Genomic DNA, 13,341 nt, shown 5'->3' on the forward strand with positions numbered 1-13,341 from the left:
ATCTAAAATTTCGTAACAATCACCCCGGTAGTTTTGGAAAAATGGCGTTGGAGAAACCGAAAAACTGAAAAATTGAAAAATTAAAAATTCGAAATATCGGAATCCGAGAAGTCGAAAAACCGAAATATCAAGCCATCGAAACATTAAAAATTCGGAAAAACTAAAATTTGAAAAATCGAGAAATCGAGAGTTCGACAAACCCCAAAAATCTAAAATTAAATAAAAATCGAAACAATTGAAAAATCAAGAAACGGAGAGACTCTCAAAATTGAAAACTGAACAATCGAAAAGTCGAAACATTGGAATCTCGATCAATCATGAAATTCAAAATTTGAAAAACTGAAAAGACGAAAAATTTTAAATCTGAAAAATTAAAAGTTGAGAACTGTAAAATCTAAAAAATCGAAAAACTGGAATATCAAAAAAATAAAAATCGAAAAATCTACAATTTAAATAATCGAAAAATCCAAAAATGAAATGTTGAAAAATTGAGAAATCGAAAAATTGAACAGTTGAAAAATTTTAAAAATCCAAAAACCGAAATGTTGAAAAACGTAAAATTTAAAAAATCGAAAAACTAAACAATCGAAAAATCGAGAAATCTAAAAATCGAAATGTGGAAAAATTAAGAAATTAAAACATCGAGAAAACCAAACATCAAAGCATCGAGGAATCGATTAAAACATCGAGAAAACCAAACATCAAAGCATCGAGGAATCGAAAAATCCAAAGTCGAGAAGCCGAAAACCAAAAGTAAAAATTGAAAAATCGGAAAATTAAAATACCGAAAAATTAATATGTGGAACAATTTTCGAAAAATCAATATCGAAAATCTGATTCATAAATTGTTACAACGAAAAATTGAAAAATCGGAAAACTGAACAATCGAAAAGTCGAAACATTGAAATCTCGATAAATCATGAAATTCAAAATTTGAAAAACTGAAAAGCCGAAAAATTTTAAATATGAAAAATTAAAAACTGAAAAATTAAAAAAATCGAAAAACTGAAAAATGAAAAACAGAGAAATCGAAAAATCTAACATTTTAAAAAATCTAAAAATCCAGAAATGGAAAAATTTCCAAAAATGAAATATTGAAAAACTAAAAAATCGATGAATATTGAAAAATTAAAAAATTGGTCTAAAGAGTTTATAGACAGTACTTCCCTCGCTGTCGGAAACGTGACGACATCCGATATATGCAAATTCAAAAAATATGAATGGAATGATAAATTACAAGTACAGACTCATCATATTATGTATATTCTAGATAGGATTTATTCGGCAAACTTTTGAGCTGACGTCATCAGTTTTTTGTAAAAGATAACCAAATATATTTTGACTAAAAATTTATTATGCTCTTTATAACCTCAAAACATTTGCAAGATTTCAAAACATTCGGTTCTGGAGTTCCTGATTAAATCAATAAAATACATTTACCCATCCATTAATTTTTTTGGGTCACCCTGTATATGCAAATCCAAAAACTAGGAATGGAATGATAAATCACAAGAAAAGACTCATCACATTTTGTACATTTTAGATAGGATTTATTTAACAAAATTTTGTGGTGACGTCATAAGTTTTTTAGGGGGATGAGCAAATACATTTTGATCAAAAACTTACCATGCTTATGATAACTTTAAAACACCTTCAAGATTTCAAAGCAATCGGTTTTGTAGTTCCTGCGTAAATCAAAAATCGAAAAGTCGAAACATTAAAATCTCCATAAATCATGAAATTCAAAATTTGAAAAACTAAAAAATCAAAAAAAGAGAAATCGAAAAATCTGAAATTTAAAAAAATCGAAAAATCCAGAAAAGGAAAAATTCCCAAAAATTAAATGTTGAAAAAGTGAGAAATCGAAAAATTAAATTAAACAGTCGAAAAATTTTAAAAATCGAAACATCGAAATCTTGATAAAACGAGAAATCGAAAAAAATCAAATTCAAAAAATTGAAAAATTACAGATTCTAAAAAATGAAAACTCAAAAAAAAAACGAGAAATCTAAAAATCTAAAATTGAAAAAATCGGAAAATTAAAATATCGTAAAATTAAACTATCGAATAATTGAAGAATCGAAAATATTAAAAATCCTTGAGCTACGGGATTTTTCAATTTTCGAAAAATCAATATCGAAAAATTGATTCTTAAATTGATAAATTGAAAAATTGAAAAATCGGAAAACTGCACAATCGAAAAGTCGAAACATTGAAATCTCAATAAATCATGAAATTCAACATTTGAAAAACCGAAAACTCGAAAATTTTTAAATCTCGAAAAATTAGGAATATAAACTGTAAAACTTTAAAAATAGAAAAACTGAAAAATCAAAAAAGGGAAATCGAAAAATCTAAATTTAAAAAAAAATCAAAAAATCCAGAAAAGGAAAAATTCCCAAAAATGAAATGTTGAAAAACTGAGAAATCGGGAAATCGAAAAAACGAAAAATCCAGAAATATAAAAATCGAAATATTGAAAAATTAAAGAATTAAAACATCGAGAAAACGAAACATCAAAGGATCGAGGAATCGAGAAATCCAAAGTCGAGAAGTCAAAAAAGCGAACAATCGAAAAAACCCGAAAATCGGAAAAGTAAAATATTGAGAAATTTAAATTAAAAAAAAAAGAACGACAAATCGAAGAATCCAAAGTCCGTAAAGTGAACAATACAATAGTGAAAATATCGAAATCTTGATAAATCTAGTCAAATTCAAAAAATTGAAAAATTAGGAAATCGAAAAACTGAAAAATCAAAAAAAACGAGAAATCGAAAAATCTAAAATTTAAAAAATCAAAATATCGAAAATTTAATATATCGAACAATTGAAGAATCGAAAATTGAAAAATGCTTAAGCTATACATATTGCTTTTTCAATTTTCGAAAAATCACTATCGAAAAATTGATTCATAAATTGAAAGATCGAAAAACTGAAAAATTGGAAAACTGAACAAACGAAAAGTCGAAACATTGTAATCTCGATAAATCATTAAATTCAACATTTGAAAAACTGAAAACTCGAAAAATTTTAAATCTAAAAAATTAAAAATTAAAAACTGTAAAATTTAAGAGAAATCGAAAAATCTAAAATTTAAAAAATCGAAAAATCCAGAAATGGAAAAATTCCCAAAAACCAAATGTTGAAAAATGGAGAAATCGAAAAATTGAACAGTCGAAAAATTTTAAATATCGGAAAACCGAAATGTGGAGAAACGGAAAGTATGAAATACCAAAAAATTAAAAAAATGTAAAAAAAAATTGAAAAATTAAAAAATGTAAAATTTTAAAAATCGAAAAACTAAAAAATCCAGGAATCGAGAAATCCAAGGTCGAGAAGTCTAAAAATCAAGAATCGAAATACCAGAAAATTGGAAAATTCAAAATCGGGAAACTGAACAGAATAGTTGAACATCGAAATCTTGATAAATCGAGAAATCGAAAAATGTAAAATTTTAAAAATCGAAAAATTAAAATGTCGAACAATTGAAGAATCGAAAAATTGGAAAATCTTTGAGCTGTGTGATATTTCAATTTTCGAAAAATCAACATCAAAAAATGGATTAATAAATTGATAAAACGAAAAATTAAAAAAAATCGAAGAAAAATTGAATCGAAAAACTGGAAAATCCCAAACCTGAAGAATCGAGAAATCGGAAAATGGAAAAATGGAAAAATCAAAAAGTTGAAAAATCAAAAAATTCATAACCGGATAAATTTTGATTAACGATTCCGATAACTTTAAAACGTTTGCAAGAAGATTTCGAAACATTAGATTTTGGAATTAAACTGTAAAATGTTATACAATTTTTTTCCGAAAATCTGCATGCCTATGGTGAAAACTCAACACAGATTCATAAACCATAAGTGGAGAAGTATCTACGTCAATACAAAATTTAAATAACATTTACTGTTATAAAATTTTGAGATGACGTCATTCCATTGTTGGTGGGGATGATCAGACAAATTTTGGTCAACGTTTTACCATCTACATGATATTCTTAACATATATAAAAAATTGACAACAGTCGGTCAGGAAATTTCTGAGAAATTTTCTGCTAATAAAAATCGACACAGACCGCGGACAGACAGACAGACAAATGGGAAAAGATCTATTTCTTCGTACTCTAAGGGTCACGAAACGTCGAGAAAACATGAAAGTGGCGATTCGTCTGACGGACCCTATTACAATACATATATTTTCTTAGTGAATGCTTGGAAAGCAAAAAAGCATTCGGCGAGGACGGGATTCGAACCCACAGCAGCGAAATATCGGCTACATGAACCAAACTGAAAGTATTGCAAAAAAAAAAAAATGGTGAACTAATTGTCATAAAAATCAAGGCGGATCCATAAATCATGAATACAATGATAAGCGGACATCGTCAAATGTTAGTGGGGATGATTGGACAAATCTCGGTTAGCGTTTTACCAGCAGCACGGTAATTCTGTTGTACATATAAAATTTGACAATTGGTTCGGTAGTTTCGGAGATTACAGACAGGCGGAAACGCGAAACCTACTTTTTAGTACTCTAGGCGTCATGAAAACTGAAAAAAAGTTTCGTGAGTTTCTGGAAAAACTCGATAGGATAAGTATAAACATTAAATAATAGTAAATTGATTATTTTTTGTGTTTTACGAGTGTAGAATATGCACGAATGCGATTAACAAAGTACTTATGAATATTTACAACATATTTTTACAGAAATGTGTAGATTTTGTACTTGTTTGATTTGATGCAAATATATGCGCATAGTTCGACCAAGATATGCTATTTTTCTGGCTTCTTATAACTTACTTTACAAAACATAAAAATGGTAAATTCAAATACACATATAGGATTAATTTACCCATTGATGTTTCCCAAGGAAGACGTTAAGGCCCGCTCTATTCATCATTTATATCCATGATCTTATTCTTCCACTACTATGTGTAAACGGCAGTATTCACTACTTATGGCAACAAATTATCGAACCGACAACTATACACTTACACGTTGTTGCGTGTAATGCAAGAGTTTACCTTCTGTAGCCGACGTTATCAACACACACAAGTTTCTTAAAGCAAAGATAATAGCTATTTATGTAACTAGTACATAATTGCGACTTTATGCACGTGTCCATTTATCGCCAAGTGCACGTGTCAGCGTCAGGTTGATAGAGTTTGTCGGCTGTATTACACCTATAACATCTCTCTCTCTCTTTCTCTCCCATCCAGCTGTATACCAAACACACCACAACCACATCTACTTTCCCACCTACCTCTACTCCTGTAACTCCCAGCGCTCCTCTAATATTCGGAGTCAATCTAAACGGAACCTTCTCAGGAACCCTCAGCGTCTTCCCCTTCTCAAAGCAGACATTATAGTCAATATGCACCACTTCACCACTCGTCAAGTCAATAAGAACATTGTCCAAATGCCGATCCCCCAGTCCGATGATATACCCAATGATACTCATAACAGCCACCGAATACGAGTACCTTTTCACCACCTGCCACCACGCGTTCGCGTCAACCGCGTTACACCACAACTCCTTCGCCAGGAGATCACTCGGGGTCTCTGCCATCAGCTCCGTCAACACCTGTCTGAGCACACTCAACGGCCACTCCTTCCTATTCTCTATATTCTTGATCCCGTGCTCCTTCAGCAAAGGATTCAACTTATTGTAGAACAACTCCGAAGGCCGCAGCACACTCGCAGTGGTGTTCACGTTGTTCTTAATAAACGGCTTAGCCATCTCGCGCTGTTGCCACCTCTTATATAAAGCGAAAACCGGAGTGGTACCGTCGACCCAAGAAATCAGACCCGATCGAGGCCCCAGAGGTATCACGGAATAGTGTCGCGCCCGGTACAAGTTATGACCACTAGTGTCTGGGTTTTGGGCCATCATGGTATTCGCGATACTCAAAAACTGCATTATGCGCTCGTCGAGGTGTAGATCTTCCAAACCTTTAAACAAGTAAGTGTAGGTTTGGCCATCCGAACCGTAGAAAATCAGCTTCTTGGGTTTAGTTTTGGTCGGAAGGATCGACACGATGTTGGAGACGTGCGAAATGGTGACTCGGGTTTTCGCAGAGGTGGCCAACCCAGGCATCGCGATGACGGTGTTCTTGATGGAGGCGAGAACTGGACTGATCGACTGCATTTTGAGAGTGTAAGAAGCTCGACGGTGGAATTTCTGCTGGAACTGCTTGTGTAGTACCTTCAAGGGTTGCAAACTCTCTTGCGGTTTATCAGGGTTCTCAGGGTTCTTCAACTTGTTTATTACTTCTTTGATCTCTTGGAGGTACTTCTCTTGGAAGTCTTTCTCGTGAGGGGTTTCTGCTTCAGCGCTTGTTACTTCTTGCAGCTGTTCCAGAACAAAAACGATCGGTTTGATTATAATGCGGTGTTTCTCGGCGATTAGAGACATCTTCTCTTCTTTGTTTAGGTTCGGGTTTTCGTTCACTTTCTCGATTTCGTACTCGAGTTGTTGCTGGCGTTTGCTGATCTCCGTTTGGTGTTGGGCTAAAGTTCCTAGCCATAGTTCGTCCCATAGGAGTGTGATGCGTCGTAACTCTTTGACAAGGGTTTGTACTTGGGCTATAGTTTCAGGGTCTTGTTTACTAAGAGTGTCTACCATGGTCTTGAAGCACGACTGTAGCGCATTGGTCGAATCTTCATTGTCACTTTCGTAGTTGTCGTCTTCTTCGTTAAGCTCCTCATCTTGACACTCGTTATTCTGTGATAAACAGTCTTTAGGTAGCGAGATTTCGGAAAAGTCAAACTTCAACCCTCCTTCTAGGGCCCCAACGACCGCCGGGAACGTAATCAAATGAGGGGCGTCTTCAGCTATCCGACACAACAAATCCGACACTCTGTGTCTAACGTAGCTCTCGGGGTGGTTCAAACGCGAAAACAATTGAGGTATTATGACCTTCCACGGTTGCGTAGGTGTGGTTTGCAACCCCTCTTCCAAAATCCCTTGTAGTTCCAAAGCGTACTTCACAATCAACCTCAACAGACGCAACGTAACCGTAATCACGTTACATTCGGTACTCTTCGTGACGTTCTCGGCGTTCGTCGTCAGATGCAAGTACTTGAAGTAAGCCTCTGCACTTAAAGCATAGTACGTGTAAATCCTCTTTTGCGTGTTCCTCCAAATCTGTACCAACGTCTCTAAATCCGCCTCGGATGCATTTTGCAGCACCGGTACATACTTCAACTGGCTTTGAATCATCTCTGAAGTGTTCAAATCGTGCGATTCGATATCCTCCTCGTCTAGATTCGACCTTGTTTGCGACAAAATCATAACGATTTGCTTGACGTCGTCTGAGGAAGCCCCCACGTGAAGGATGTTCTTAATAATGGCGTAGTCTTCATCCGTGAGGTTGTTGTGTACGTCGGAACTATAATCCACGATTTTGCGTCCCCAGCGGTAGCACCAGGTACCAAAAACGTTCCAGCTTTTGGCCAAACCCACACTCTGGTGCACGCTGAACTGCAGCAATTTCCCGATTGCCATCTCGCTCATCGGGATGACGTTAGAAGCGCTGTTTTCCATCATGCCGATTTCAGGTAGTACCATTAGGAGTTTCCCTAATGGACTATTGATCTCAGTTAGACAGATCTCTTCGTTGACTTGCAACCAACTCGCCAACTTTAGTAGAATCTTGCTGCTGATTTTTTTTAGTTCGGTGCCTCCGTACAGTTCCGCGTACTTGGAAATGGCGGTGGAAGCCGAAGCGCACAGATTGAAGCTGTGCTGGCGATTCTGGTCAGTACAGTAGGAGAGTTTGATGATTTCGGTGATGACCCGAGCAGTATCAACGCTCCATACCGAAATCTCCCGGATTTTTTGCAAGAAACCACTAGCAATAGTGTTAAAACCGTTATCTTCCAGCGTGAGTTCTTTGTCTTTGAGGAATCGATGGATGTGGTTACGGGCTAACTTAAAGTTGCGTTCTTTTCGGGCTCGTTTTATCACGTCTATGCGGAGGTTGGTGCAGAAGGTGGTACTACTGAGGTTCTGGACCGTGCCGAAGTACTCCGACCACCATAGAATCTTGCGCAAGATGGAAGAATCGACTTTTGCGATTTCGTTCTCGAAGTCTTCCGACACCAAAAAGACTGTGTTGGCGTCGGTGTTCTTCGTGATGTTTTTCACACCTTGGCAGGCGTACTGCATCAGAAGCAAGTTCTGCAGGTACTCTGATGGCGCGTAATTCAAATGATCTCGGACCGATTGTTGTAGTTTAGCTAAATTGTCGTCGACTTTCTTATCAACGTTATCTTTGTTTGCGGCTACAGTGAACGACAAACCATACAAGTTACTCTCAAGGGTTGTCAAATCCTCGTACAGACTCCACGAATTCGGGTCTTTTTTATAGTTCCAAGTACACATCTCGGTGAAGACTTGTCTTCCGACTTCCACGTTGAAGAGGTTGTTCACGCACCCCCAATCCGTCATGCTAAACCAATACCTCCTTCCGTTGTCCATATTCTCAGCCGCGTTGTCCATAGAGTTCCAGTTAATCATGTCGCCCCAATTCCCCAATTCTTTATAGCAAATAGCGATCTGGTCGTAGATAAAATTCTGGGTATCGCTTTCCAACTTCGACGACTCAGTTTGGTCGTCGCTATCATTAACGTGGTTGTGCTTGAGCACCTTTCTATAGCCGTCAATCGCTATCTCGTAGTGTTTGCACGCCTGTTCAGCTGCATATTTAATCCAAACGAACTTCCGTCCGGCGACGTTTTTGCACCACACGTACAACCCCAAAATGGCTTCGTTTTCTCTCATTTGTAGCAACGCTAGAGTGACGAAAATCACCACCCTTTCGAACTCGACTCCGCTTAACCTTCCAGTGGCGACTAAGTCGCTTAGGAGGGCTTGCCCGTGCCTTATTGCGGTACAAGGGTCACCGGCATGCATAGCTATATGTATCACAACCATGCGGATCCGGCTCAACCATTCGCTACAAGTGTTGGTATTGGTGATGAAAAACGAGCGAACTTGCTTTGGGGGTTGCTGCATTGCGATGGCACACCCTTCCGACGCACTATATATAGCTTTTTCAAGATGTTCAATGAACAAGAGCAGCAACTTCACTCGGGTACTATCATTGCGACTTTCGTTGTCTTTATTTTTCTTGGCGTTGATTAAATCGTTGCCCAGTTGGTTCAAAGCGCCCTCTATCTTAGTGAAAGTCTCGTTGGGTTTCCCGAGTGGCGTGCGCAGCTTGGAGTTGACGCAAAACTGGGCACTCTCGAGGGTGGTCCAACTATTGAGGACCAAACGTGAGTTGAGAGCTAAGTCATACAAGAATTCCATAGCTTTGTAGTTGGTTTGGAGAGGCCAACTAGAGATGAAGGTGTCTTCGAGCCAGTTGGGTGAATCAGGTCGTTCGTTCTTTAGTAGATAGTCCATGAATGTCTTAAATTGTAGCGGGTAGATATCCCCAGTTGAGCTATTGTTCAAATGGACGTGCTGCGCCATCCAGATCATGTAATTAGAGTAGTGTTTAGCGAAACTCGGCTTTTTCACGTCGAACAAAGAGTTGGATTTGTTGAATTCGACGATAGCGACATCCCAGGGGATGTTTGACGACAGTTTGGAGTACTTGAGCCGGATTTCTCGATTATTGGAACTTAGGTGGAGTTTCACTAATTCGCAGACGTTGATCAAGAACTGGTTACTCCAAGACAGTTGTTTGTTCGCTAAAAGCTTGTCTAGGTTTTCGCAAACCGATAGGACTATTTTCGTGTTGAAGTGGTACCCACAACGTACTAGGACTTCCGTTACGGCTACAAACTTATCGTTATCATACAAGTTGGCCAAGTAACTATCAGAATTGATAAGGATGTCGTTGAACCACTGCAAAAGCAACAGAGTGACTTCACAGGGTGTCTGTATACAGAGTGTTTTATACAAAATGTCTAAAATTATCTCGAAGTTACCCAAATTCGGTGACGTATTCGGTACGTCGTTTAAGTTTAGAACGTCTGATAATGTGAAGAGTCCCATCAGGTTTGGTTGATCTTGTTTTTTCGCCACTAGGTTGCTGCTTGAAATGAAGTGGTTGTAGCACTTGCAGTGCGAATATAGCAAGTAGAGCAGGCTATATTGCAACGCTGGGTTATTTTTAGCCAAGGAAACTTGGTAAGGGGCTAAATTCACTCCCACTAGTTCTAGGATACTGGGTTTTAGCGCCCACATCACTATTATCGAGCTGGCGTTAGCCAATTGGGACAAACATCTCAGTAAGAACAGAACCGTCAGCTCCTTCTCTTCATCAGTCAAGTCAAAACTATCAACGGTAAAGGGGTTATTTTGAATGAAGGGTTCCACATTGGGGACAATCGCGCGATAGACGACCTCTAAGTCGCCCAAAACATATCTATACGCTTCTTGCAATAACGATACGTTCTTTAAGTTGAGCAAAGCTTGGTAGACGCAAATCACAGAGTCTTGGATGGTTTTAAAATGGGAGTACCTCAGTTTCACGATTTCGGACTTAGGTCCTATTAGTTTCTCAATAAGCTCAATGGGAAGGTTCGCCGACAATTCCTTGATTATTCTAGAGATGAGCAGAAGCATAGACACCATTGTAGCGTCTGAGAAATCGTTCACCAAAGACAACTCTAGATCTATTAAATTGTAAATGGAAGTACTCAGAGCTTGACTTTTGTTGTCCAACTGACTCAACAAAATCCCTATGCTTTCGTTCGCCGCTATGATGAGATTATCAGTGACAAAGTTCTCCAGAACCTCGCGAACCGTCTTTATTACTTGGTTCAAACAAGTAGAGACTAATTCAACAGTCACGTGTTTGTTATTAGCCGGTCTAAAACTGTCTCCAAGACACTTCAAAATGGTGTTCAATGCTAAAATCAAAACATTGACATGCTCTAGCGAATTACTCTCTGAATCGTTCAACTGAGTGCTAAAATTCGTGATGTCTTCTAAAAAGTTCTCAATTAAAGTGACTGCAAAATCGAGATTGTATTTAAAATGGGGTGCAATTCGCTGCAAGTTGCGTGAAATAAACTCTATGTTGGATAACGGTTGAGTGTGATCTACATGCCACCCAAACAACAAATCAACAGTGTCCTGAAACTGCGGATAGAAACACTCAGGATAGAGCTCAACAGTCGTCATCAGAATGTCTAAAATCGCCTTAAACACTTCCGCATTTTCCGTTATCTCAATGGAAACCACCAAATGGTGCATCAAATTCTCCGCATGCTCCTGCAAAACGGGTTTATTCTTTTCAAAAGCCAGCGTCTCTTTAAAACTCTTCATCAACAAAATCTGCATTTCTTCGTACGTGTTTTTCATTTTCACAAACAACCAGTTCAGGTACCTCTCGAAATCGTTCTCTTGCCCCATGATGTACCCCATCCGTCCCAACGCTCTCGTCGCCTGAAGCTTCGCCAGCGGCCCCGGCGACACTTGCAAAATGTCGAACATTGACTCCCCCAAAATGTGGAACGCTTTCCGCACATACTGGGCGTTGTCTGGCAGCAACAACACCTCCAGCAGCTTCTTGGAAATCGTGAGCGAATTCTCCTGGTCGGTCTCCGTGCTCAGGCGGCGCAACAGCTTGGAGATCCGCGTGTCCTCCGGGAGGTTGAGCTTGATGTCGTTTTTCTTTTCCGGTTCGTAGAATTTTCCATGATACGTTCCTAACGGTTTTACGTAATCACTTGGCTCGTAAATCGCAAAATTGCAAACACTCACCTGACGACTCCGAATGGCGCGATAGCGAGTCCTGGTACTTCCGGTTCAAGATGTAGAAATTGTCGGAGCCGTCTCGGTCCCCCCGGCGGCTCGGGGGGCCGCCGCGGCCCCGGTAGCCGCCCCTTCGGTCGCTAACTTTGGACGAGCGGAACTCGCTCGAGCGGGGCCTTCCTGAGCCCCGGTAGCGGTTGTCGCGGCTGTAAACATGGTACTTTTGGTTGTTTTCTACATCGCCGTCGACGCTGCTGTTCTCGTAGTTGTCATCGGAGTGGTTATTGTCGTAATCGTTGATTTCTTTGGAGCTTTTTGAAGCTTTGAGCTTGTAAGGCGTGTTATTCGATATCATCACTTACATGCCGATACAAAAATTGCTTTCATATACATGGACGAAACTGTGACAAAATCTGGAACGACAATTGCGAAATAATGCGAAATTAAGGGCGGAATTATCACACAAACCCAACGATTTTTCTTGAATATCTGCATCTGTCACTCAATATGGTGCAATTGGTTGATAACAAAGCGTCACGAAAGTCCCTACAATTCCCCAGATAAGGGAACCTTGGGCGCTGTTGCCATGTTGGAAATGTTTTGGTTTATGTTTGTTGAACAGAGATATCAGATATCACATTAAGTGGAAGATAATGGATGAACGTGCAAAATAAACAAGGAATAGTTATCACAGGTTTACCATCTGCTTTGAGGAATTTTTACGTCTGTAATTTTCCGCTCAGAAAACAATATTATTGAAATTCCAAGCCCAGTGGCGTAACAAACGATGACTAAGCAACGCCACTATAATTTGATTAAAAAATTATTCAGAATGTCAATTTTCAACACAATTCGGATGTAACATAATGATAATAGACTGTGGCGAAAATTACTCACATTTTTATATCTAATACTACGGACTAGTATATACAATATTTTAGTTACATAGTCATGCCCAATCTGATTGGTGTAAAGTTCATTACGCCGCATCAAATATTCAAACGTAATCGATCCCGGAATAAAGTACTCAAAATTCCTGTAAAGGAATAACAGGATAACATCGGCAAATAGGAAATCGAAAAATGAACGAATTTTAAAAAGTCAAAAAACCGATAAATCGAAAATGCAAAAATTGAAACAGAAAATTGAAGAATCGAAAACCTGAAAAATTGGAAAATCGAAATGCCGAAAAATAGAAAAACCAAGAAATCGAACCATCAAAAAATTCAAAAACTGAAACAACCAGAAACCGAACCATCAAATAGGCCAAAATTGAAAAATCGAAAAATCCAGAAATTGAACAATTAAAAAACCGAAACACCGAAATCTCGATATATCAAAAAATTGAAAAATCGAAAAATTGAAAAACGAAAAATCTAAATTTTGAAAATTGGAAAAATTGAAAAATCGAGAAATCGAAACATCAATAAGTAAAATAATGGAAATACCTACTGAAAAATTGAAAAATCCCAAAATTGACACATTGAAAAATCGAAAAAATCAAAAACCGGGAAATCGAAAAGTCGTAAAATCGAAAAATCAAAAACCTGGAAGATCGAAAAAGAACTGGAAAACTGAAAAATCGAAACATTGAAAAAAATCGAGTAATTGGAAAATCAAAAAATC

The 13,341-nt window shown here is 37.9% G+C and overlaps 1 protein-coding gene across 1 annotated transcript in view; it reads right to left on the bottom strand.

The window, feature by feature from the left end:
• The window catches only part of LOC135139477 (serine/threonine-protein kinase SMG1-like), a 55,367-nt gene extending 43,102 nt beyond the window's left edge, over nt 1-12,265 (bottom strand). Inside the window, exons 1-3 of the mRNA XM_064069717.1 lie at nt 12,184-12,265; nt 11,725-12,128; nt 5,263-11,669 (exon numbers count right to left, since the gene is read on the bottom strand). Coding sequence (XP_063925787.1) covers nt 5,263-11,669; nt 11,725-12,070 — 6,753 coding nt within the window. The 5' untranslated portion in view covers nt 12,071-12,128; nt 12,184-12,265. The remainder of the gene's footprint in view (nt 1-5,262; nt 11,670-11,724; nt 12,129-12,183) is intronic.
• Nucleotides 12,266-13,341: the final 1,076 nt, after the last annotated feature.

Source organism: Zophobas morio, unplaced genomic scaffold (genome assembly GCF_036711695.1).
Source record: "Zophobas morio isolate AGI-343-1 ecotype UQ-CSIRO unplaced genomic scaffold, CSIRO_AGI_Zmor_V1 ptg000031l, whole genome shotgun sequence".
NCBI lineage: Eukaryota > Metazoa > Arthropoda > Insecta > Coleoptera > Tenebrionidae > Zophobas > Zophobas morio.